Genomic DNA, 26812 nt, shown 5'->3' on the forward strand with positions numbered 1-26812 from the left:
CCTGAGCCGCGGACGTAGGGCGACTCGGTGATAGGCAAGCCTCCGGGAGTCCGTGTTCCAATGAAGAGCCCAGAACAGAGTGAGCATCTGGCTTTTAAAGGTGGGCTGGAACAGGGAGCAGGTGCACAAAATCAACTAAAAAGTGAACAAGCCGGAGAGCCCTTAAGGGGGAGGGACTACAATCGTAACACTTCACTACTTCTTCTCCTTTGTGAGCTGGCTTGCCTGGGTCTTGACATCTAATCCTCTTGGGCCTAATGTCCACATTTTCCAAACTTCCTGGACCTAACTTCCTTTTGTCATGAGCATTACTTTCAAATTGAGCTTCTTAGCTTGCCCTGTTTATTAGCCTCAGACAAAGACAAAGTCAAAGTCTAGTCTGATTAGGGTTCTGGTTGGCCCATTCAAATCTGAAATTTGCATTTCTCAATAAAATTTTATTGCTTCTATCTATTTGGGAAAGCTCATAACTTCTTCTAAGTAATACACACAAGTTTGATAATTAGATTTCTGAACCACTAATATTTTGCCCATTCATTAGATACCAAAATTTATGCTGCATTTTATATGGTTGTATATTATATGGTGCTTTATGTTTTATTTTAATTGAAATTGAATATTTTGTGTTTACCCCTTTGTAAGGGAAAGAATTATGTATTGTGGCAACACATCCAATACTTCATACAGTCTTTTATCAAAGATGCTATTTTATTGGGTCAAAACTCTGATTTGTTCTACAAACACTGGGATGGGGTGGTACCTCATTTTGCCACTAGAGGAGTGACTCAGTTTTACAAACAATGTGGATGGATCAGAATACTCTTTTTTTCTAAATTCTAAATTCTTTCAATAAGACTTGGTGCAATCCGAATTCTGACTGTTTCATCTGCCTTATCATAAGTTGCTCTTTAATTTAAGACAAAACAAATACTAATTATTCCTTTCATTTATATAGCTCTTTTCTGGACACTCCACAAAAAGAGCTTTACAGGTAATGGGAACTCCTCTCCACCACCATCAATGTGCAGCATCCACCTGGATGATGCGACAGCAGCCATAGTGCACCAGAACACTCACCACACATCATATAAACTGTATGTTTTTCTGACTAAATTTGAAACATTCTTCACTAAAGAAACAAATCATAGCAAGTTAGAAGGAAAATGAAAGTGACTGAAATGACAGAGAAATGGAAGGAACATAGCAACCTCACATTAGGACAAGCTAGGTCTCCATAGGAAACATACTGACTTTGTTATAAGCAGCAGAGGGTCAGTGGCAGCCTGCAGCTCAGGGAACAATGTTTATTATGTGACCATATATATTACTTACCAAATAAATAAATAACCACCTTTACGATACACACTGTCAATATTTACTTCAATAACTGTATATCATCTTGCGCAATGCTGAAAAAATAATTTTAAAAGAGTTTTTTGCTGTACTTACAAAAGGATCTGGTACTTATTTTCCTGTATTAGGTATTTCAAGGCTGTAGTTCGGACAAAATCAATCATAAAATTTACACTCAAATAGAAAAGACCTTGAGGAATTGGTTCAAATGAAAAAAAAAATATAACCATCCTGTTTCTTTTTACCAAGCTAGTCGTACTGAAAAGAAATACAAAAAAAAGATTACATATATTATAGCACCACAATATAGACTCATTGTTTTTTGCCTAATTTGTTATTTTTTCTTTTTCTAATTCAGATTAAAATGTATATTTTGAGGTAACATGAAAAAAATAACTATCTGCATAAAGAAAGCTGTTCTTTGATTGCTTAAGAAAGAACCTCTTTAATCATTAATTGTTCTAGTAAGCAAGTGGTATCTCTGTTGAATCCAACTGTGCAGTAGGAGTATGCTGATGAATGATGCTGTGCCCCATGCCAGATCAGCACACCACAATTGGTATCCATGTCTGTTTATTTGCCCTAAAGGTACCGATGGGGGATATCCAGTCTTCTGCAGGAAGCCTTATTGCCTTGGAAAGTCAATCTAATAAGGAACTGCATGAAATACAATTAAAGTAATAAGACAGACAGACTGGGAAACCTCCCTGAGGACTTCTAAAATGCTTAGATCTGAATAATCTGACCCCTTGAATAATCTAAATAGACCTCCCTCTCGCAGAGCAAGAAGCACCAACTAGCATTACCATAAAAAGTTTATGAGGGGTTATCTATTGTCAGCTGAGGTAATTAAATAACCTAGTTAATGTAAGAAAAACGACAAGCTGAGCTGCTAATGAACAGTCTGTGAATACTTGACATACACACTCATACTGTATATACAGTATGTATATCAAGTCTTCACAATCCGAGTACTCTGAGTGAAGGTGACTTTGGCCGTGGTGGTGAAGATGATGATGATAATGCATGTGTCATTTTCTTTTTTCTGCTTCCTTTCACTCTAATTCTTTAGTTTTGTCATGCGTTTAGTCCTTTCATAGTTCTTCATGTTACAAAACAGCCATACATTAGGAAGCTCCAAACAAATCTACACATCCCTCACCAAACAGTGTGCTTGGCGTGGCTGTGAAGACAATTCAGTTTTTACTCGCCCATTCTTGACCTGCTGGGATATCCTGTAACTACATCAAATACATTGATTGGTCTTTTCTTTACTACTGTCAACATAAAGAAAAGAAAGAAGGTTATTACAGTAAGTACATTTTGCTTATTTGGTAGTGTATTTTAGTAAATCAATCCAAAATGTAATCTGTCCCCATCCTCAAGGAGTCCTGTGTTTGGATCTCAGCCACCAAATTGGAAATTTCCAGATACTCACAACGTTCTCTCCCAAATAAACTTCCTTACGTTTCCAACTGGGACACTATGTACTGTGCTTGTTTCACTACTGACATTGAAACAGCCACATGGGTTGACCAAATTTACAGTATGTCCCTTAGTGTTTTATATACTGCGATCAACGATCCTCTCAATGTGTTTAGTTCTACATTGCAGATATTTAAAATCCCTTATTCTGTCTGCATATTACAATTCCCTGAGACCAGAAATTCTTCTTGTTACTCTTCTTTGAACTCTTTCTAAGGCTATAGCATCTATTTTGTGTCTGGGTGATCTGTACTGAATACAATATTCTGAAAGTGATCTTGAACACTTGTAAAGGTAGAGCATACAGTACAGTACCTTCCCTCAACTTGAATTGCAACTGTTTTGCTATATAGTGCCTTGCAAAAGTATTCACTCCCATTTAATGAAGGCCCATTTTGTTAAGTTAATAATGATGCATATACATTTAAAGTGATTTATAAATACATACACGAATGCACAAACTGAACCACAAGTCCAACACTACACTGAAGTGGCTTAACAAGAAGAAAGAGAATGTCTCTGAGTGACCCAGTAAAATTCCTCACTTGCATCTGATAGAATATCTGTGTCAAAATTTGAATATTGTTGTCCATCAAAAATCCCAAGATAACTTGACAGGTCTTGAGCAAATATGCAAAAATGAATGGGCAAAACCGTTTCATCCTAGTGTGCAAAGTGAGCACTATCCAAAAACTCTGTAAAACAGTTATTATTATAGTTATATGTTATTATAGACTCTGTTCTCCTCAACACAACCAACACTGCCCAAAGACCATAGAACAAGCTTCATACTTTAATCTTTGATCTTTCCCTTAGCTCTAACAGCTCTACATTTACAAATACTGCAGTTCTCAGCTCAGGACATACCTTCAGCAGTGAATCTATCGCCTCCACTAAATACCAACTTCTGTTGTTGGCTGTTTGCTGGCTTACTCCCCATAACCTCCATTATTATTCTCACACTTCCCTGCATTCAGTCTATTAGATTTGTCTTGTTTGTTGCCATCCATCTTTCTTGTTTATTCTTCCTCATTTTTTCTCTCTCCCTGAACCTCATTCCTTTTCCAGATTATAGGGTACTGGAGGTTGCTTCTTCATTTTCTCAAGAGGGTATTAAATCCACATCAACTTTAATTCCATTGGATGCAGAACCCCCTCGTCACTTCTTCTACATATTTCACAACAATTAGAAGAAATGCTCCTATTGCAAGTACCTTTGACTCCTAGCTTCCACTTCAAGTTAGTCATCTCCACCTAAATAATTATCTGCATTGCACAACCTTTGATCACAGTTGCAAGGCAAAACACTTAGCTCATAAAGTTGATTTGGAATATATGTTTTATACTTAGCCTGTTGACTATATTCCAAAATGTATTTTCTAATTGGATGATGGTGCTCCTTGTGCAGTGGAGTTTTTAATGAAAGTTCGAGAAGTGTGCCAGCAACCAAGTTCCCCCTCGCCTCTGCTGTACTAACTCGTAATTCCCTATGCTGCCACTTCCTTTATTACTAGAAATAAAAAAGGAAGCTTCTCATTGTCAGCTCGTATTAATTTTTCTGCATTCCTCTTCCACCCAATCTCCGTCTTTGCAGGTACACTTTGGTTAAATTGTCTCACTACGGAAATCTGAGCTCTTTTGAGCAGTTTAAGTTTCTAATCAATAAACTTTTGTAAATATATTTTCATGTTCAGTTAAGATATCCCTCATGAAGTGTGACAGAGGGTCATAATTAGCAAATGTAAAAAACAAATTCATAATATGGGCAACTACAATAATAAAGAATATAAATATAATAATGGCACAGTTGCAAACACAAAACACAATATTCAAGATTGCCTATATGTTTATTTCATATAACTCCTATATTTTTGCTTTGTGATAATTAGAAAGAGCACTCGGTTATCCGACAATTGATGTTCAAGTAATGTGTTCATTTGTGCCACACAATTTAGAGCGTGGGAGGAATCCCATTGTGATAAATATGAGTGTGTCACTAAAAAAGGCATTAAAATATAGTTTATCTGGGTGTGCTTTACTCACTAATTGCATAAGAAGCTATAGACATTCTCACAAACGTTTAGTGGTTTTGGAGGTATATCTAAAGGTACAGTATGATTGTAATGTAGGAGATGATTTGGGGTAGCACCAGTTTTGAAGATTTTTTAAATAGAAGTTGTTGAAGCACAGGAGTTTAGTTTTCAGTGCATAGAAAATTAGTTTCAGTTTTGATATTTAAGAAGTTTGGATTTGCATTAACGTGAGGGGAGGTGGATGCCTCCATTTCTAAATTCGTTTTTAATTGTAAAGTTGTAAAGTTGTTATTTAAAAAAATCTTTTTATTTCTTAGTGAACACCAGGAAGCCCCCCGCACTTCAAGGTACAGTATCACACTACCAGATACTAATAATGTAACACAACAGGCGACTTGTCTTTAACTGTTCAGATTACATGGGATTGCCGCTCAAGGCTTTGTCTAATGTGACTTTACTGGAGGCCCTTAAAGTACTTTTCATGGACAAACTATGCCATTTTGTACACTCCCCTTCTTGCAGGTAGTCCTGTTTTTCACTGACTGATTTCTGTTTTCACATTTCATGGTTTACAGTATTGTGGTCATTTCAGTTATGTTAAGACCAAAACAATGACAGTGTCACGATTGCTACTCCTCCTCTTAAGGGTGCTCCAGCCCTTCCTCGTTCTCTCCCTTCCCGCACCTGTTCCCTATTTCCGTTCCACCTTAAAAGCCAGACGCAGACGTCACTCCTGGTTCCTCATTGAATTCCGCTTTGTGAGAGCCCGGGTCCTGCTGCGTCTGGCTCCGTTATGGTTTTAACCTTCTGTTCCTGATTCCCTCCGCCGGTCCCAACCCAGCTCCTGGTTTTTAATTCCCTTGGATGGATCGTCTGGCATTGGACTTCTCTTCTGTTTTGGATTCCCTGTTTGGACTTTGTCTTTGATTGTTCGCCCCGGAATCACTACCCCTGGACACCTGCACCCCTTGGACACGCCCCCCTGTCGCCATACCCTTCTCCTGCATGATTTTTTCCCCAGTGTTTCCTCACAATTCTGGATTGTGTCGTCTGCATAGGGCCCGGAAAGAACTGTTCGTGACAGACAGATGATTTTGTTGCACATTACTTGAAGCTGAAATGAATTGAAAAATACTAAAAATGCTTCTGAACATTTAACTCACTGATAGAAGATGTAAAAGCTTAAAAAAGAGACAAACCTCATATTTGCAAAACAGTATTTTATTAGAAATATTTTTTGTATAAAAATGAACATGCTCTACACCTTTTTTTGTCTGATTTTTATAGATAATTCATAAATATCCAGGCACTGTAATTCTTTTTTTGTGTATTTTTTTGTTTTTTTTAATTGGTCAGTACATAAAGCAGACATTATCAATCCATTTTAATAACATACATGAACTTGCCATTTAATTTGGTCAGCACTTACATACTCTATTTTGCAACACAGACAAAGTGTTGAAAAGAATAAAATAGAGGGGAAAATGAAAAGCAGTAAACCTTTTTTAATACACAATCACAAACAATCCCACTAATTTCTTAAAGAAAAATGTTTTCTCGATGTTGCTGTAATACAGTATCTGCCGTTTTGTTGAAGTGAAGAGCGGAAGATTGCAGAAAATTAGTCATTCTGTCCTTCGCATGTTTTATTTTAAAAATCTTAACTTCGGCCGGTTTCCTTCTGGAGCTTATAAAACCATTGGTCTTAGGGGTTGCTGACATTTTTACACAATGTGGCATGAAGATGGTACAAGTAAGAATGATCTCTGTTTTGCCTTGCAAAATGGAACCTTTGAAGAGATAATAGCACCTGGTGGTCATTAAAAAGCTTCTAAATGATACCTTGGTACAGTACCTGACTATTGTAGTATGTTTGCACAGCCTAGCAAAATGCAATGAGTTTGTTTCCTTGCTTTGTTATCTTATTTTCACCCCCTTCTAGGCAACAGTCATTGTGGTATTTCCTCCACAGTGATTTGACATCTAGAGAGAAACCTAAAACGAAGTTCCAGTTTTGACACAGAAGGGTAAGGTGAAACAAAGAACATCAGAAAACCTAAAATATACAACTGCAAAACATTTTTTGCAGTGTTTCGGCTATTAAAAGAATTAGACCCTAAACGTTCTTAAACAAAATAGCTATACATCCTACCTATGCATCAGTCTTACAACACAACTCAGCCTTTCTGTTTTTTTTAATTCTCTGGGAAGAAAACCTTGCAAGTTGTAAGGCAGTCTGGTTCAAGCATAAAACTAATTCTGTAAAAAGAAGGACTTCAAATGATCACGCTATTTAGTGATTCAAATTCAAAGGCAAGATTGTTTTATATAAGGATAATTTAATTTGCTCTGTGTCCTATGGTTTTGTGAACAATGTTGAGTTCATAACTTTACTTGTTATTACTTGCTTGGTGGAAAGACTGGCTATTTTGGTGGCAGTGTGGCTTAGCTAACACAAAGAGGGGAGGCAGTGGGGCCTAGAGGCCTGAGCTACACCTGAAGCACATTCTACTACATAAGGTGTTTGATGTAGGGTCAGTGTTGAGTTTAAGATATAATGTGCTAGCGGAATAGTTTCATTACATTAGGGTTAATGAGCCTTAGATTAAAATAGACTAAATATGAAAGCAAAAATCACTAAACCCTGTCACTCTGGCAGAGTGCATAGTCAGTGGGCATTCAACTAGGAGAGGTAACACCACATTTTCACATTATTCTACCAAAATGCACAGACATTTTGCATTCCCAACACTTTAAACAACACAGTGCACATAATGTATTCTTACAGACATGCTAAACATCTGTATACAATGTCCACAACAACTGTTCAGGCAGTCCTACATTGATTGCTTTCATAATCCTTTACATTGCTTGTGAGGGTTACAAAGAAAAAGCTAATGATATGTGTTTAATATTTAGATTTTATTATTAAATGCTTTTCACTGCAATTAATATTTATTATTAACAAAAAAGGTTATGCATCAAACCAAATATATAAGGCATGCCCAAAACAATTATGCAGTGCACAGCTGCAGCTGAGATGCACATTACGGATTCTTAACCTGCAGGACTAGAAATGGCTCACATTTCCTATCAGATTTTTATTAGTACAGGTTGTCCAAAACCTGAAGACAATATGGACTTCCAACTGTAATGCTGTCTTTTTATTTAATGGTATGCTATAGATATTCATAGTTAAAATCTCCTGATCCTCTTGCCATCATTTCCAATCAAAAATGTGTTCAGAATCATCTGACCAAGTACTTGCGTGGATGCTGATCTACTCAACACCTGTTGAGTAGAGGTGTCCTTGGGCCTTTAGCAGAAATAACCCCACATGAGCACAGCTCCTTCATTGAAAACCAGGAGCAGTTCCATTACTGAAGCCTATAATATTACTTTGGCCTATAGTGAAGGTGGGAGTAAGATACTGTAGCTGCAGCTTCTACATACCAAGTAAAACAAACACTCCTATTCACAACTCTTTACAAGGCCATTTTGTCTTCATTTCCTGGTCTGCTGTGATGTACAATACAGATCTACTGAAACAGGAAAGGGCACTGCTGCCTTCATTTGAAATGAAAATACTTTGCTTAGACTTAATATCTTAGTTTAGTTTTTTCTACGTTTTTTCTTAAAGTAGCTTGTTCCATCCTTTGCATCATTTTTCTTCACCAAGTAAACATGATGAATAAATAGAAATTAAGATTGCCTGAATCATTCTTGCAGACACTGAATATGGATTGACACATACAGTATTAGACAACACTCTGTTTAGGTTAGCTCTCCAGGTTTAATGCCCTCCCTTAATTATCAGCCACTGGTGTCCTGCTGGTATGATTAAAAACCTAAACACAAAAAGAGCTAAAACCAAGAATTTCCTGTATTCTGTCTTCACTACCTTCACCGTTTTTCACCTTCAAGGTATTATCATAGCAGGTAGAAGGAGTGTTATTTACTGTTCACAAAGCTTGCAAAATACAATAGCACACATACACAAAATAAAACACGGCTTCAGTTTCGGTGTCGTTCCCACAAAGAAGCTCAAGTCAACTTCAGCAAAGACATCTCGAAAACAAAAGCAAACTGTGTTATCAACTCCAGAAGGAAAACTCCATCCTGAAGTAATCTTCTGCAGTTACCTTGGAAACTTCGCTGTCTGTTGCCTCTGTCGGTCGCTAGGACACCACCTCATCCTTAGTGACCCCCAAGGACCTTTCCCTGCAGCTTCTGTGGCATTGAATTGCCATGCCTAGTCCCCTGATTCTCTTTCATTTGCATTTAAATTTTTTTTTATTGTAATCCCCATTTTTCCTTGTTTTCAGTCATCATATTTCAGCGTGGTGAGCTCTCCTGTGCGAGGTCAGACCCTGTCACTGGGAGTGGGCGTCCCCGGTGTTAGATTGCATGGTTGCTGTAGCTGATGTAAGTTTGCTTGGAAGCCAACACTGTGAGGAGAAGAAGAGAAACAGACAGAGAGGGAGACCATGATGCAGAGAGGACAGTACGAAACAAAATACTTCAAGCCTAAGTCAACCCTTTGATTTGCCCATGCACACCAAGTCATTGTAGCGGACACTGTCTTCTGTTCCAAAAACGAAAAACTCCAAATGATTCTTTCCTCACCAAGTTTCAAACTAGGGAAACACAGGAAACTAATTGACCATAACAGGATCAACAGGGCAATTATGTAGAATGGGATGAGATAACATTTTTATATTTAGCTTTGCCAATTGTATGAAATATTTGCACACTCCTGTATACAGTAGTCTTGGCTAGCTACTGTTGAACAACTAGCATGGTTTGATTTGTGCAGGGTAAAAAAGGATTAATTCAACAACAAAAGAAAACATTGCCGTCACCCTAGTTTTGTATGTCTGCTGTTTTTTTTTACCTAACTGGTTTTCCTGTGTCATATTTGGCCTCCATTGAAACCTGCAATATTTTTTTAAGCTGAAACACTTAGCTTTTCTTCTTTTGCATTTCCTAGGCATGTGAAAATGTGGTTTGTGTCTGCCCACCCTGTACTGCAAGGTCTGAAGTACTGAGAAGTTCAGCTTTGTCTGGGCAGCAGTGAATGAGTGAAAACCTATTTACTCACTCGCCGATGCGCATGATTCAAAGGAAAAGACTGAAAGCAGCACTATGTAGTGACAAGAGAAACAAAAATTGTCTCTGTAAGCACAATGCAATTTCATATAGTTTTCCACAAAGTGTGTGAAAACTGGGCATTGACACACTAACAGGAGAGGTCCTGAATATGCACAATATACTGTATATATAATCCCATTCATACCTGTCATATTCTGACACTTATATGAAGTCCTAATAAAAATGTCTTAAAAAACAAGCAAAAACCATAGTCCAAAAACATACCATGCACAAAAGGGATCAGACACAAACACAGCAGTATCTAGCAGCTGTGCCATGTGAATCATGCAGGTCCTTGTGCAGACACTCATGCAGAAGGCTGATATGTACACTTTTATACAATTGCCTTTGACATCTCAAACAATTAGGAGTTATAGTGCATGTGTTCTAGGAGCATCAGGCATTTGCTCAAAGCCTCCACCACTTGTTTTTTCCTCTTATAACATTTGACTGCTACTATTCTCCTCAATCCATCTTAGTTTGAATGAGAGTAGCTTAAGCCTGCCATTTATCACTCTTTAAATCGTCTTGATCAGAATCTCCAAAATCTTTGCCACCACCAACTCAAGCTGCACATGAGCAGCCAATGACAAGTGCTGTAGCTAATCGATTACATGTGCCAATCAAATGTAATTAACTCACTGTCAGGTAGTTCTCATCAATTACATCATTTGTTCATTTCTACACATCCATTAAGCTACAAAGCTACTTTATGTACTACAAAATGCAGATTTATCAGGATTAATTATTAGCTTCTAACACGATGGATAAAACAGTAGTAGAAGACCACACTAGTATTGCATCTGTGCATAAACAAGTACAAACACTGAGTGAAAAGAACAGGGTTATCAGCACCGCAGGATACACTGTATTTGTAGGTACAGTATCGTTACCCTATATTGGAGGATAATCATTAAAGGGCTCTGTGTGTTATCTGGAGTGTTACTTTTTTTTAATAGAGTTATAGCACTTACTAAAGTCACTATACACAAAGGAAACAACACCGGTATGCACTAACATGTAACAGTGAAATTTTTTCAGTCATCTTCAAATATTTCTTCCCTCATCTTGTCAGCCCATCTGACCTAGAAACTATCCTACACCGGGCATTTTGATTTAACATAAATTGGCAGTGCTTAACAGAATGGGTACAGTATGTGTTGCTTTGACTTCTTGACACCTGTATGCTCTTAGGAAATATTCAGCTTAAGACTATAACAGTCATCTCTGCAAAAGACATAATATGATCAGCATTAAAGACAAGCAATGGTATTGCTTTTCTTTATTTAAGTCACCACAAACAAAATATATTCCGTTTTCCTGTAATAAGAAAAATAATGTCTTTTGACAGGATGGATGCTCAGGTGTCAATCTAACATTCCTCTTCAGAGAGGGTCTTTTATTCTAGTTTTGCCCCACATCTTTCAATAACTGAATTACTTGAAGTGAAAGAGCAGTGACTGAGCCAGAAGTCTATCTTAAAGGGGGGGGGGGGGACTTGGCAAGACTGAAGAAAACAGCCGCAGCATTCATGCTCATAAATATTCATTCCCAATCTGCTTTAGAAAGAATGAGAAATAAAACAGATTTTGACATTTGACTATCTAAGATCCTTGTTACACATTGATGGCTTTACAAAAAGGTGCCTGCTTTGCATAAAGGATTTTCCGTTCTTTAAAATTTGATAAAACAAGTGACTAATGGCCATCAACTGCCACAATTCCCTCGTTGAGAAATTTGGGCAGATTCACTATTGTTCTAGAAAAAAATGTCATGCAGATGATAATTAAGCATATCTATTTTTGTGTAATTTGAAATGGAAAAGAGAAAAATCGAACATACTGTACATTACCCATTTTACAATTAGGTGTAATTTACTTTCCAATGAAATTGTTGGGGCAGCATGGTGGTGCAGTGTTCAGCATTGCTGCCTTGCAGCTCTTGAGCCATGGGTACAGTTCTAGACCTGGGGTGCTGTCTGTGGGGAGTTTGTACTGTATGTTCTCCCCATGTTCGTGTGGGTTTCCTCCAGGTGCTCCAGTTTCTTCCCCCAGTCCAGAGACATATTAATATGCTAACTGACCCTGTTGTGAACCTGGTGTATCCTGCTTTGCGCCCATTGGTTGCCGGGATAGGTTCTGGCTCTTCCGTGAGCAGGAAAATGCATATCTTTTGTTGGCATAATTACATGTGGCAAATTGCATTAAATTCAAAATCAGATTTAATCAGAGAGAGGAAAAGTTGTTCTTCTGTTTGCTGTTAAGAAACTGTAATATCTGCCTTCTGTTACAAAAGCTGCATTTTTGGAGACTACGTATTAAGTTTAGCCATTTTCTAACTCAAGTATAAAATGGGTGTCATGCTATGTTTATGTTGGACTAATAGATACTCTAACAAATTTTCATGCTACTTATGATAAAAAAGTCACTGCCAGTTCTTCGCATTTATGAATTAAGTCATAGACACAGATTTTTATTTTTATGCTGAATGCAACAGCATATTGCTTTAAAGTCACTTGTGAAAATTATCAAAATAGATCTGAAGAGAAAGAACAAGAAAATATTTCACTTTCTCCCATGCACAGAAAAAATGCCCTCGAGGATGAACAGAAATGCATCGAAGAGTCCTGCATCACGTTGATCATCTGGCGGACAGTCTGACCAGGGTCAGGGAGACGTTACTCAGGGCAAGCTGCTGTTGATACTCCTGGTGATACTCACGAGGCCAGAGTAAGAAAGGAAGGAGGAATCTTTTAATAACAAAGTCTCCGTCATCAGCTTGGCTGGGCTGCTGTGTAATCACAGTACACTGCCACCAATCTTGTCGAGACCTGTGTTAGCTCATTCTATGAGTCAGCCTGGATAAATCTGACCAGGGCCAGTTGATGACAGCTGCATAGCAAAGGAGGAGGGTGCTCTTTATATTGAACCCAGCTCCCCTCCCCCTGAGTCGCAGTGATAAATGAACCCTATTTAAATATTTATGCGCTGCGAGCTCCAGATAAAAAATAGATGGTCCAGAAAGAATTGGAGTTGGCAGTCCCATCTGTCTTTCTCTCTCCCCTCTTATTGTGGTTGCATGCCTTATTATAGCAAATTCCTCAGTTTGTCAATGAGAGAAGCAAATTAGGGGGGAAGCAGGGTTATCAATTGTACCTCAGTTTTGGGTAGATTGATGCTTTCTCCATCAACATGGCAATCCATGTCCCCATCCTAACTTGTGCTCCTGAATTGTGAGTGGGTTGAAAGAAGGGACATATGCAGGGATGTATGCGTTACATCACAAGGATGCACTGGGCCTCAAGCATTCTAATGTAACATTTTGGCTCCTTACAGAGCACCTGGTATCAGATTTGTTGGGGCAGGTGCACCTGTCCCCCAAAACTGTTAGGTCACTTAGGCAGGTGAACCTAATCTTCTAAAAAGGCTGCTAAAGCAGAAGAGAGTCAGGCTGTGTCTCCATTACCTGAGTTCATAAGTCAGAGCCACTCACAGCGTTTCTTTCCTTCAGCAAGCTAGTACAAGCACAGAAGGTCGCAGTTAGTCAATGGGCCTTTGAAACTCAAAGCAAGAAAAGGACTCACAGTTAGGGTAGGAGACTAAAGACCACGCATCCTTAATTTCACGCTCTGTTTCTTGCTTCTAAACTGCTTTTCTGATAATTACAGGTCAGTGCATTGTTTGAGAGGGTGAATGAGTTTATTTGGGAACCCAGAAATTTATGGACACGATAATCAGCTGAATCTAAGTGTTTGAAACTTGAGCGTCAGTATACTCCATACACAGGGTATATTTCTAAGAAGAAGGAAACTGTTACAAGATGTTTGGAGCACATTCTGAGTAGTTTTTGCTGAATCAGATTTGAAAACCATTATCTCTCGATATGGTACAGAACCACAGCCCTTCAGAGCTGTGGGCACTCTATTGGCATCTGTGTACTGGCAGCTATTAAAGACCTGAATATACAGTATGATCAAATGTTTCAGGAAGGTAACTAACATAACGAGTTAGACTTGCATCATACTGCAAATTTATTTCATGTTATTATTATAATATGTGTGTTTAATGAACCCTATGCTAGTAAATGAATGACTAATTAAAGTAATCTCAATTAAACAAGCTTCAGAAACAGAGTCTAAGCTGAACCAATGTTAACTTAAAGTCAGTGTTGACCTAGTACATGGCATGGTGTTTTGTTTAAACAGGTCCAATACACGTAAAAACTTCTGTCACGTTAAAATAAGCATGTCTCTACCCCCTTTAAAGGAGTTTTCATTTTTTTACAATGCTTACTGCCCAATGTTAAAAAAAATATCAGCTTTCTCAAGGACCACATATGGTAACGAGATACAGGTGTAGCTGTCTCAACTCATTTTGCTGCAGCCATGTTTTCTCTAGACCAGGTCTAATCATGTTAATATGACAGTACTAGGGATAGAAGCTGCCCCTCCTGTCTTGATCACCTTGTGTTTCCAGGCTCTCGCATAGCTCGGACTTGGCTTCTCCATTGGGCCGGAAGCTGCCCTTCTGGGTGAACTTGTTGGACATGGTCGCTGCCGTCACCACAGCCTTCAGACTGCGCTTGCGCTTGGGCACATTCTGCTCAGGGTGGAAGAGCACGATGTAGACCTTCGGCATGTAGAGCATCCCCAGAGACACCGAGGCACTCAGGCTGACTGAGATCGTCAGAGTGGTCGTCTGGATGTACATCTGAGAGACCAGAGAAACACAAATGCTCATTGCAACATACAGTATTACCATTCACCTGACACCAGTGTTTGTAAATGAAAGATGTAGGTTTCACTTCACTGTACAGGGTAGTCTGTCTTGTTATTACTGAAGCTTCTGCTTGGTTTACCAGAATAAGGTGCAGGCTTGCATTGTTTTGTTTTGTTTTGTTTTTGGCAACAACCATCTTTCCTTGTTTAACAAGCATTTACTGATATTAGAAGAAGGTTTCGGAGCATTTAATCATTTTGAAAAATGGCACCCCTGGAACACATTTGCAAAATGTCATTACTACCTGATTCACCATTATTTTTGGTAATAAATGACCAGCTATGTAAGAAATAGTCCCAATTTCTATTCATTCTTTAATCTGTGGTGTTATACTGTACAATGAGTTTATTTCATTGTGATGCTGTATGCTTACACAGTATTATGACCACTTTGCTGGCTCCTTGCTGATAATCAACTCAATAATGGCCAACATTCTGACCCCAACAGCCTCTTCATTGCTAGCTGAGAGCATTCTGAAAGCATTACTGTGTTCAAATCGTTTAGGTCTTCTATTATCCAGGGTAGCAGAGAAACACAATGATGTCTGGAGTGCTTGATTTCTTCTATAATAGATTTTTGGCTCACAAAGTAAAAATGCAAAATGCGGTCGTGTTCTATGTACGATATGAAATGGAATACTAATGGAATAATTGGCTAATAATCTCCATAGCAATGGCCATCACGCATGTCTCACCTAGGCCACAAATGGATTTTAAATACAAGATGGGCCTCCACAGGAGCTTAACTAGTAATGGCACTCACTTGAGTGCAGGTTGCACTCTAGGACCAGACATTGAGGATTCAAGCCTGGGTTATGTCACAAACTGACTGTAACTGGGATTCCCCTAGCACCAGTACCACTGAGTGTAAGGTGGGACCAGGGCTGTCTTGGCTGTCAGCAGCACACCTAGCTGTACACTTGGCTGCGCTGCCTGTGATGTGCTAAAGAATGAGTTCTTGGAGGTGGGAGTTGAAGGAGTCTGCCCACACTTCTGGCCTTCTATAAAGCTGTGAGCTGAGACATGATGGCAATGAACACAATTCCAAATCAGTTACGTATAACAAACAAAAATAACTGGTGATTCCAGATGTTATTAAATAATAAAAACACAAGCTATCACTTTGGACATCTTTATAGCACTGTCTCCATACTATTCCAGGATGTACATAATGTCAGCAGTAGCAAGTAAGCAGGTTTGTTAGTCTTCAATGTCTCAATTATTAAAAACTAGGGAGTGAAAAATCAAAAAAAGGCAACTGATTGCATAAATCTTGAGCTGTACAAAAGAGACACAGGCTATTGATTTAGTATGAGCTAAGAAATTAGGTGCTTAGTGTTACTGTATACAGTTTTAGAATGCTGGTCTAATAAGCAAAAATGAGTAAGCTGATTCAATCAGACTGTTAAATCAGACTGGTTTCAACTGGCATTTGTATTAAAACAAAATAGTTGATTGGTTATTTTTCCTAGTCTTTCACAACTGAGGAGTTAAAGATAAGTAATCAACCTACTATGGATTACTATAATTGCAGATGACTGGAAAAAAATAACACCACAGTCCACTTCAGGAATGATAGTATGTTTCTTCTCATGTTTAGAGTATACTGTATACAGTATTTACAGTACAAGTATGCAAAATGCTTGCTGAAATTTGGACTAGTTTGTAAAATAGATGAAGGTGTCTAAATATCTTAGCCATTGATAGCCATGGATAATCCCAGTGTTCTGGAGCCTGTGGTTAGCATTAGCCCAGATAACAGGGAGCTTGTGACTTGTACTTGTGGATTTAAAAAATAGCTTAGAGCTACTGCTGTCTCACCTCCTCTAAGGATCTGGAGTATGACTTCTTTATGAAGCACAGGGATGTGGACAGTAGCTGCTCACTCCCCAATGCAGTCTTTTAATTCCTTCTCACAGCCACCAGAGCACATCTCAGAGCATCTTGTAATCAAATCTCTATTTCCTTTTCTTTTTTTCCCTATTTTCTCTTTCATTCCCCCACACACGAAGCCGAACTGCTGTGACCACCTCTTGTTTGTTAATTTTCTGCAATGCTGAGTTTAATATCGCTGCTTCATCAACCTTAAAACACTTTCCCCAGTCTAGTCAATTATTTCATTCACTGTGGATTCACGTTCTGTGTTGCTCTTAGCATTCCCCATAAAAACAAATAATCTTATGAAAATTTCATGTTTCATGGAACATTTAGAGGCTGGTGGGGTTATTATTCTGCTGCTGTTTGTTTGTTTTTTCAGTTTGTTCTCAGCATTTTCACAACAGAGTCACATTAATTAGATAGTTTATAGAGTAGGGAGAGAGGCTGGAGTAGCAGAATAATTCTCTGGTAACAATAGCAGTGAGTAGAGCCATCGCTCTCCCTCTGTTGTCATGGCCAACAGATATTGAAATGGATATTGAAGACTGTCTATTTACACAGAAGTACTTCCCTGTCACATGGCAGATCAACCAAAGACCAACCAACTCTCTATAACTTCCCTTCATATTTAAGTCAAAACTTCAACTTCATTATATTAGTACAGGGTGAAAGTTTCTGTTAATTTCTCATATACAAGTACTATGCTACTAGTGTGTCATCCAACAAGCCTTGCAAGATCTGCACTATATAGAGGTGCAGAGAAAATGTTAGTACCTTAATTAAGAAAATGCACATAACACTTCACAAATGAGAGCCAGCAGCCATATCACCCCGCAGCTCTCAACTGGTTACCCACTGAAGCTAAGCAGGGTTGAGAAGGGTCAGTACGTGGATGTGAGACCTCCTGGGAAGCTATTGTTGCTGCTGGAGGTGGTGTTAGTGGGACCAGCGGGGGGCGCTCACCCTACTTTCTATGTAAGTCCTAATGCCCCAGTATAGTGGGGGGGATGTTAAACCGAGGTCCTGACACTCAGAGGCCATTAAAGATCCCCAGGCATTTCTAGATAGGAGTAGGGAGTTATCCCGGTGTCCGGGCGAACTTTCCCCCCTCCGCCTTTACTGTGGCCTCCAAATTGTCCCCATGTATTATTGGCTTGCACTTGCTCTGCAATGGACTGGCGCCCCATGTACCCTGCCTTGCACTCGTTGCTTGCCAACTAGGCTCCAGATTGCCGTGACACCATATGGTATAAAGCGGTTTGGTAAATGACATGACTTCATAAATGAATAATAAACTAACTATTTACACATAGTTGTACATTATTACAATTTTCTTTATATGAAAATGGTGTTTATAAACATTATTAATAATAGTAGAGGTCACTGAGAATCAGGCTGTTTGCACTGCATTAATAATGCTCTATCATTATAGATTGCAAGACAGAAATTAAACTCATTTTGTCTCATGAGATGGCATTCTTATTATATAGGAACAAGTAATAGGTTTATTCCATGCTGAAAAAAAAGAAGAAAGAAGGAAAACACTCTCCAATGTAGATGGCTGGGCATTTACTGCAAAAGATACAGTAAATAAGGTTGCTGGAGGTACAAGATGCCATCGGGGTGATCCAGAATTGTCCTGAGGGGCCTTGAATGAGTGTGGTGTTAGATGTGTACTTGCAGGTGATACAGTGAGCTCTGTTGCAAGGGAAAGTGCCTGGTGTGGATGGTTGCTGAGGGCGGTCAAGGGAGCTGTGAACAAGAAGGTTGTGCAGATTAGGTGGTCGGCGATATGAGATGATGGGGAGTTCAGAAAAGAGGGCCCCAATGGAGGGATCATCCTGTAGGATGGAAAAGTTGTCGTTAATAGTCCTGGGGATAGGAAGTGTGTTGGGGTGGTAGGGAAACACCAAAGGAATGCGGTTGTTACCGTGTGAGTTCCTGATTGAGTTGATGGTCCGAGGGGTGTTTTTGGCTCGGGCAAGGGCCCTGTCAATAACACTGCCGGGATATCCTCTGTTAATGAAAAAGGAGTACATTTTGAGGGCTTGGTTCTGGAAGTCGATGTCGTCGCTGCATAATCATCGTAGCCTAAGGAACTGTGAAAAAGGGAGAGAGCCATCTACATTGGAGAGTGTTTTCCTTCTTTCTTCCTTTTTTCAGCATGGAATAAACCTATTACGTGTTCCTTTGCAGCCTACGCATGCTGACGCAGCTACCCACCTGAACTACTTGTTATTATATATGCTTGGCATACACACTTTTCTAATTGTCCACTTGTTCACTTGTCCTTAACTTCCCCTGCCACCATTCATATCAGGCTCCTTTTTGCAACAGAAGCTGCTACTACCCTGCAAATATCTATTCAGCAGCACACCCATACTGTATACAGTTTATCCCCTCTGGCCATTTCAAGATCGCTCAAGACAACATGTTTGTCTAGCAGCTCATTCATTGTACATCTTGCAGAAAGCATCCAGATATTTAAATTGCTGAAACAGGAAAGAGACTGGCTGTGTCTTTCCAGGATATTGTCACTATATTGACACTCAAAGATCAATCCATGTCGATTTCAAGTTCCCCATTTTACCTGTCCCAGCCATGATTACACTGACGTTTTTGTCTGCAACCTTTTATAAGATACCAGGCGCAAATTATCCATAAACTAGGTTTGCACCTTCCAATTATTTTCTAATTTGTATATAAAATCTTTATATTCAGATATAGATATGTATTTAACCTTCTGCAATTTTTCCTGGAATTTGCCTCCCAGATTTCTGTGGTTCTTTGAACCCCCTTTGCTAAACCATCTGAAGAGGCTCCACTGCCGAAATGTTAGGATTGCCAAAAATTTTTCCCATAGAATTGACTTCTACGTGCTCCTTTGCGGCCTGCGTGCTGACATAGCTCCTTATTCGAGCCAATAAAAATAGTTGTTGCCCAAATAATTAGTTCAATTAAGTAACTAACGTCAGGAATGAAAACCAGGGTTGCTGATCACACATGTAAAGTATTTAATAAAATTTTACAGTGCAGGTCTTTGCATTTTCTTTTGAATATTTGTAGTTTTATTTAGATAAATATACAGTAGAACTTCAGTCTCTGTAATATGGGAGTTCCTTTATGTACTTACTGTATAGCACTTCTTTATCCATCTGTTCAAAAGAGAACTGCCTTTTATTTTACAAAAACCCTAAATTCAGAGTAATGGTAATTGATGCATTCAAAAGAGTAGGCCTGTGGTTCACATTTGTGAAACGGCAGGAATTGAATTGCCTTGTGCCAGAACTTGAAACGTACTGGATGAGCAGTAGGAGACATTCCTTTTGTTAAGGTGATAGTAATTGAATGCCTGATTTCCTTCCTTGTATTATAGCAGTGCCCCCATCATTTACTCTGTTACGGATCACTGCAAAGCTGCCATAGGACATACTAATTATTGTTAATTGTGCTCTATTAGACCTTTCAGACAAATGTGGCATGCACTATTTTTGTTTTTTAAGCCTGTTTAGGAGACTTAAAAAAAATAAGTTCATGCAGATAAATAGAGCACATCAATGCATCTAACATCCTGCAGTTTTTTTTCTCACAACTTTTTTTCTCTTCTGAGTGTCTCAACAAGTAAAGGTGTTCATTCCAAGCAAAGGTTAGTAGCTTTATGATCCAGATTTTGCAAGTTTGGTCTTGGGTTACGTCAATAGACATTTGTGACTGGCATTTCGCAGATGGTGACTAACAATTGGCTTTGCACTGCAGGGTTAGAATCAGTCACCCAGGGTACTCTCTTAGCTACCAGACAACCTGACAGACTCTTGTGACTCTTGAGCTAATTCTCTCCCGGTCCCAATTGGCACAGGGGTGATAACTATGAAAGGTGATCAAGGATCAAGGAAGCAAAAAAAAAGAATTATTTTCCAAAGCTCATTCTCAATTGAGAATTGATAACTTGATAAAACCCATATCACAGAGTCATACTGTACATTGACTAAATCTAAATGAACCCATAGAATTCATAATCAGTTATTTTGTATTTAAATGCCTATTTTTTTTAACTGAATGAATTCTGTTTTGAATGATTTGAGTTTTATTAGTGCAAACAAAGACAAAACATGAATCAGAATGTCTACACGTTCACTGGAAGCCATGACACAAATTTTAACAACTTTTATTAGGTGCAGATTCTAGTCAAAAGTATTGCTACTGTACCTGTATGTGCAATGGCAATATGACATAGTAGGAGAGCAGGCAAGACTAGACCTCAGCTGATTGCAATGCTTTGCAGGGTTAAGATGCAGTCTTTTTTTTCTGGAGCTGCTGTATTACAGCTGTTGTGGATAATTTTGTCAAAGCAAATATTTTTGTGTTTTGTCATAGCAAATATTTTTGTGTCGCATGGCATCTCACAAAAAGGTCACTTGATTCATGTAGCAATCTGCAATCCATCAGGCAAAGTGATAAACACAGTACATTGTGATGACTGCTTGAAGAGTGAAGCAATCTGCTGAAAATGCCAAAGCCCTACTTCAGATTAAAAAAAAAAACATTTCAGGGAAATAAAGATCTTAATTTAGCTTGTGTAAATCTGATGTTTCAGATTATTGTGACTTGGGCAGCATGGTGGCATGGTGGCTAGCATTGCTGCATTGCAGCAGAGGGACTATGGGATCAACTCCTGTGGTGCTGTCTGTGTGGAGCTTGTATGTGCTCCCCATGTTTGTGTGGGATTCCTCTTGGTGCTTTGATTTCCTCCAGAAACATACTGGTAGATTAATTAGCTTTTGGGAAAATTGGTCTTGGCGTGTCTGTGTGTGTCCTGCAATGGATTGACAATCCATCCAGGGTGTTTCCTGTCTTGTGCCATCACTTGCCAGGATAGGCCCCGGCACCCCCTGTGACCCGGAATTGAACAAATTGATTGTAAAATGGATGGAAGGATTGATTATTGTTACTCACATCCCCTTACTCAGAACTAGCGATTTTGAGCAGCTGAAAAAATTAGAAATAATCAAGGGTTTTCGACATGAGCATAGCCTATCTAAAGCAAAGCCTGAGACACACCCCATCAGTATCAGTGACCAGAAACTACATTTTTAAGGACAATATAGAGAGAGTTAAAAAATATTTTTTTTATCTTATTCTTCAAACCAGCTGGTTTCATCAGCTCCTCATGTTGTCAGGAGGTACTGTAGTCCATGTCAGCTAACAGGTGCATTTTTTATAAGATAGTTAAATACATTTCATTTAGTATAATTACTAAAATTAACACTAGTAATTTAACAATAGCTTTTAGAAATTTCAAGCTGTCTTAAACCTTTCAAATATGCTCATCCCTTAAAAACATAGTTTTTAATCTCTGGCAGTGTGGTGCATCTCATGACCAGACATAAATGTTGAAAATTCTTATTTCTCTTCAAATATTTGCTGTAAAATGTCTACAGTATTTGATTTCTGAAAATGATCTTTGTAGAATGATCAGTGTGGAAAAACAATGTTGTAAGCAGTCAGTACTTTTGGTGACATTTTGAATGTGTGAAATGATTTGACAAAAATGAGGAATCCAAGTTTGTTTATCATTTTATCACTCTGGTATGCCACAAAGTGTGTAATATAAAGCAAAGAATGATCCATCACTTTCAAGGAGCTATCCTTAGATGCAGTCGTGGCGAACTTCTTAGAAGACCTCACAGCATTGACACAACATTCCCAGCCATTGAGAATTGTATGTGAAACACAACTCTGGTCAGTATCAATGACATGTCATCTCACTGATCCCTGTCAGCTTGAAAATCAACAGTTGAACTGATCTGATAGCAGCATCTCCCAGCTGCTGCCAAAAGATTCCAGTAGCTGACAGAAAATTGTAGGTATTTCTCTCAGCAGCTTGTCAAAAAAATAAAAGTATATACAAAAAGCTACAAAAAAAGGATTAACCCATTTTTGGTTGCTGGTAGCTAAGCTAAGCTAATAGCGCGTTTTCAAAACTTTAACTAATCTAAGCCACATTAGGTAATGTTAGGTTAGGTACTGTATGGTAATCACTGCAGAAGTCCAAAACTTTGAATTCAACATAAAAGAGATAAAGAAAAGTAGACACATATTATTTTGTGTCGCTGAGTAGCTCATCTTGGCCTCATTCAGGAGGGTCAGACCCTATGTCAGTTCTCATGTTGCAGGCTCTCTCTAATGGTTCTAGTGGGAGACACATCCAGTATAATGCACAAATATGGTTTTCAATCAACCCTCATTGTGGTAACATTTCCCAGCACTGGAAGCCCTAGTTGTAGAACTATTATTAAGTTGCACTAATACAGCAGAAAAATCTTTCCTGCAACATTGTTAGAAGTCCATTCACTATTCAAGTGAGTTCTGATTTCCAATGATCCCTACATGGACTTGATGGTAGATGGATTATTAGTTTTTCTGAGAGGTCTTGGTTCTGATTTAGTATTGCACTATAAAATACAACAGTTTGGAGGTATTACAGGCTCCACGGCCGAAACGTTGTGTTCTCTTTCTTCTTTTTTTCAGCATGGAATAAACCTATTACTTGTTCCTTTACAGTAGTAAATGCTTGTTTTCTTTTAGGGATAAAACGTTTTTCAAAACCCTCAACATACAGTAACCAGAATCAAAACATTCTTGTCCTTTGATGACACACTTGTTCAAAACAGTGTCAGATGCTTAAATCATTTCTAAAACCAGTGCCTAACGTCAGCTGATAAATAACAGTATAGTCTTCAATTTTTCCTTTGGTTCAAAACAAATGAGAAACAACACAACAGTACTCAATGGATTAAAAAAATCCAACCAAACTAACTTACTAGTCCTTGTGTTTTGCTTTCATTGCATGAGTAGCATCAATGTATCAGTGTGTTTTCACACACAAAGATGTTATATTTCATAAAATATACTCTCAGTAGAAAACTGAACACTACATAAATAAATTTTAAATCTAACATTTACCAGTCCATCACCATATGTTCTGTAAAGTTTGCCTGTCTTACTGAATTCTGGAATACAATTGTGTCATCATTTTAAAACCTAGATACAGTTCTTTGTTCCAATGGTGTCCCGTGTTGTGAAATTACAAAATGATGCATCCATCCATTTTTTTGTATCCAGATTGGGCGGAGCCATGGCCTTGTATTACCTACCAGTCCAAAATAATGTATTTATGTTTAATTTAAACCTAATATTTTATTTAAAATGTATGGCACGGTGGTTAGCATTGCTACCTTGCAGTGCTGGGGCCCCGGGGTGCTATCTGTAGTTTAATTTCTCCACATGTTCTCCCCATGTTCACATGGGTTTCTTTTTTGGTTCTACACAATCCTCCAACAATCCAAAGACAAGGTAGTAAAGGTAAGTATAATAGTGGTGACAATACGTGGTTAAAGGAAACTTACAACATACAGTACCTACACTTAAGGATTTAATTAAACATGGAATTTCACCTAAGCTTAACAGTAAAGAGTTTGGCATACTGAGAGAAAAGACCATTTAAATTTACAAGATGATAAAGATTAATGATGTTAGAGCTTTTGCAGTTTTACAAGCTTTGAGAAAAACAAATGGAAATAAAAAGGTTATAGAATACCAAAAGCACAGACATTTAAGGATGTAATGATATAGTTTGGTTTAATGGTTACAGAGATTTTAAAATAGTTTAAATGGTAGCAGAAAAGCACCCTGTTGAAAAACATACCACAAAACATAGTGAAAACAATGAGGGTATTAATCTTGTGATTTCACACTACTCTGAGATCATACTGTACCTTTTCATTTAAACCTCATAAAATAAGCTAACAAAGACCAAACATGTTGAAACAAATGAAATAACATAAAAAGCATACTGTAGATACATACGGTAGTTTCTTGGAGGCTAAGAAACTCTCTACTGCCCTATTAAAAGACAGGGTTTGGTGTTCAGAGGGTTATAATTGTCATACTATGGAAAGCTTAAGAATTCTGAATTGGGTGGAAAGAGGAGCAGGTCTGACTTGCTAGCAAGAACAATTTTATTAATCCCCCTCCTCATCTCACAGAGTAATAAAGGCACTCGATTTAAATCAAGTCTCCAGGTTATCAAATGTCAGATTTACTTGGTTACAGTGTGGTCACATTTTATAGATCTCTCTGTAGTAAAACACACTGTGACTAAATGATATATAAAGGCTGTATTAACATTCATCACACTTTTCCAGAGACAGGATGACAGATAAGTTATTATGACTGGGCGTTGAACCTGTGCCCTGATAAAAGCATGGACTGAAAAACAGGCATCAGAAAAGACTCAAGAGGGATTTTAATATTGAAGCTTATTTACCTGTCTTTCTCTACTGTCAGCCTTTGTTGCCTCAATCAGTTTCCTTGTCTTTTCGTGCTGCAGAATGGTTTGAGTCTGCATATCCATACAGTATTAGAAAGGCTAAATAACTGGAGAAAACCAACACCTCTATTTCTTTTCAGGACATACGTGATGGCAATAACAATCTATATTAGCCTTTTTCTAGCGTGCCAAGGAGTTATTGTACATTCCTGGCCATCTTTGTGAAAAAGAAATATTCTACAAGCTAACTAGAAAACAAAACTGTGTTCCCAGCAATAGTTTTTATATTGATCTACTAGTGAAGTCCTTCAAATGTCCAAAAGACTTACTGTCAGGATTCTGAAAATAAATTCAAAGTGCATGGTGCATGGCTAGATTAGATACATAAATCAATACTGTACATACAAGCTTCCATCTTAAGACAGATAGATGTCCTTTAGCTTCACATTGTATTGTAGTTCCAGTTTCTGTGAAAAAGACAATCCATCCATCCACTTTCTAACTTCTTACTTCTGGTGAGGGTTATGATGGTAACAGGCTGAACAGGGCAGACCAGACTCTCCTTTCCAGTCTTCATCTACTCCTGGGGCACTTCCTAGGCAATCTGAGAAATATAATCCTTCCAGTGTGTGCTGGTTCTCTTTCCAGTAGGCCAAGCCCGGTACACTTCCAATGGCAGGTGCCAAGGGGGGCATCCTCACCAGATATCTAAGCCACCTCATGTGGCCTCTCTCAATCCAGAGGAGCAGTGACTCTATCCCAAGGTCCTCCTGGGCTGCAGAGCTCCTCACCCTGTCGTGGAGAGTGACTCCAGATGCTTCAAGGAGAAACCTTTTATCACCACTTGTACCCTGATCACATTCTTTCTGTTACTACCCAAAGAAAAAGTGAGGATAGGGATTTAGATTGACCAGAAAACCAAGAGCTTTGTCCAGAAACTCAGCTCAGGCTTCACCAACATGGTTTGGTACAGCCTCCTCATTACTGCAGCCACTGTACCAATCCACTGGCCAACCTCACTCATGAACAAAACCTCAGTAACTTAATATCCTCCAGTTGGGGCCACTGTCACCCCTCACTGGGGATAAAGCAAGCCACTATTTTCAGGTAAAAAGACAATAAAACTTAGTAAATGATTAAAAGACTGCAAAGAATAGCAGTCCTGTGTAGTTCCTGTGTATCACTCTCATCACACATGCTTATAGAGAGACTAGCAGACAACTTTTCCTCTTCAGCTTCTGACAGAACTGTCAATGAAAAGGACAGATGTTCAATTGCAGATCAATCTGTTATATTTAATTTTTCTTCAGGTTTCACTTAGCAATTGCCCTTCATGCAGTACTCCAGGGAGCAAAAATGTGGATTTGTTTGAACTGACAAATCAGAACTGACTGGAGTCAGTAAGAAACAGTCACAAAACTGTGTGGTCTCAGCCAGCTCCCGGGATTCTTCAGGAAATGGTTGGATAAGCTTCTGAGACTGGTTAGTTGCGAAAAACAAGCATCATCGGTCCATTCTTTTCCAGATTTGATGAGTCAAGCACCCTTTCTTATGCAATTTTTTCCTCTTCAAAAATAGAATTCTTCGCTTAACCTCTCTCAGTTTCCATCACACAGCTGTCACATCACGTCCTCTATGTGTTGCAGCTGCAGGAGAGTTGTTATTTACTTTTGAATGTATTTTACGACACCACCACCACCTTGTCCTCTATTCATGCAGCTCAACTCTTGCTGTACGCAGAGGTGTATCAGAATATTGGGGTTGGGGGGGGGATTATGTCAGAATGTCAGTGAGCAGCTACTGCAT

At 38.6% G+C, this 26812-nt stretch overlaps 1 protein-coding gene across 1 annotated transcript in view; it reads right to left on the bottom strand.

The window, feature by feature from the left end:
- Positions 1-6076: 6076 nt before the first annotated feature.
- Positions 6077-26812, bottom strand: part of LOC148830782 (metabotropic glutamate receptor 4-like) — a 330655-nt gene continuing 309919 nt past the window's right edge. Inside the window, exons 9-10 of the mRNA XM_088921144.1 lie at positions 14485-14731; positions 6077-9319 (exon numbers count right to left, since the gene is read on the bottom strand). Coding sequence (XP_088777270.1) covers positions 9270-9319; positions 14485-14731 — 297 coding nt within the window. The 3' untranslated portion in view covers positions 6077-9269. The remainder of the gene's footprint in view (positions 9320-14484; positions 14732-26812) is intronic.

This window comes from Atractosteus spatula, chromosome 7 (assembly GCF_055471065.1).
Source record: "Atractosteus spatula isolate fAtrSpa1 chromosome 7, fAtrSpa1.hap1, whole genome shotgun sequence".
Lineage (NCBI taxonomy): Eukaryota > Metazoa > Chordata > Actinopteri > Semionotiformes > Lepisosteidae > Atractosteus > Atractosteus spatula.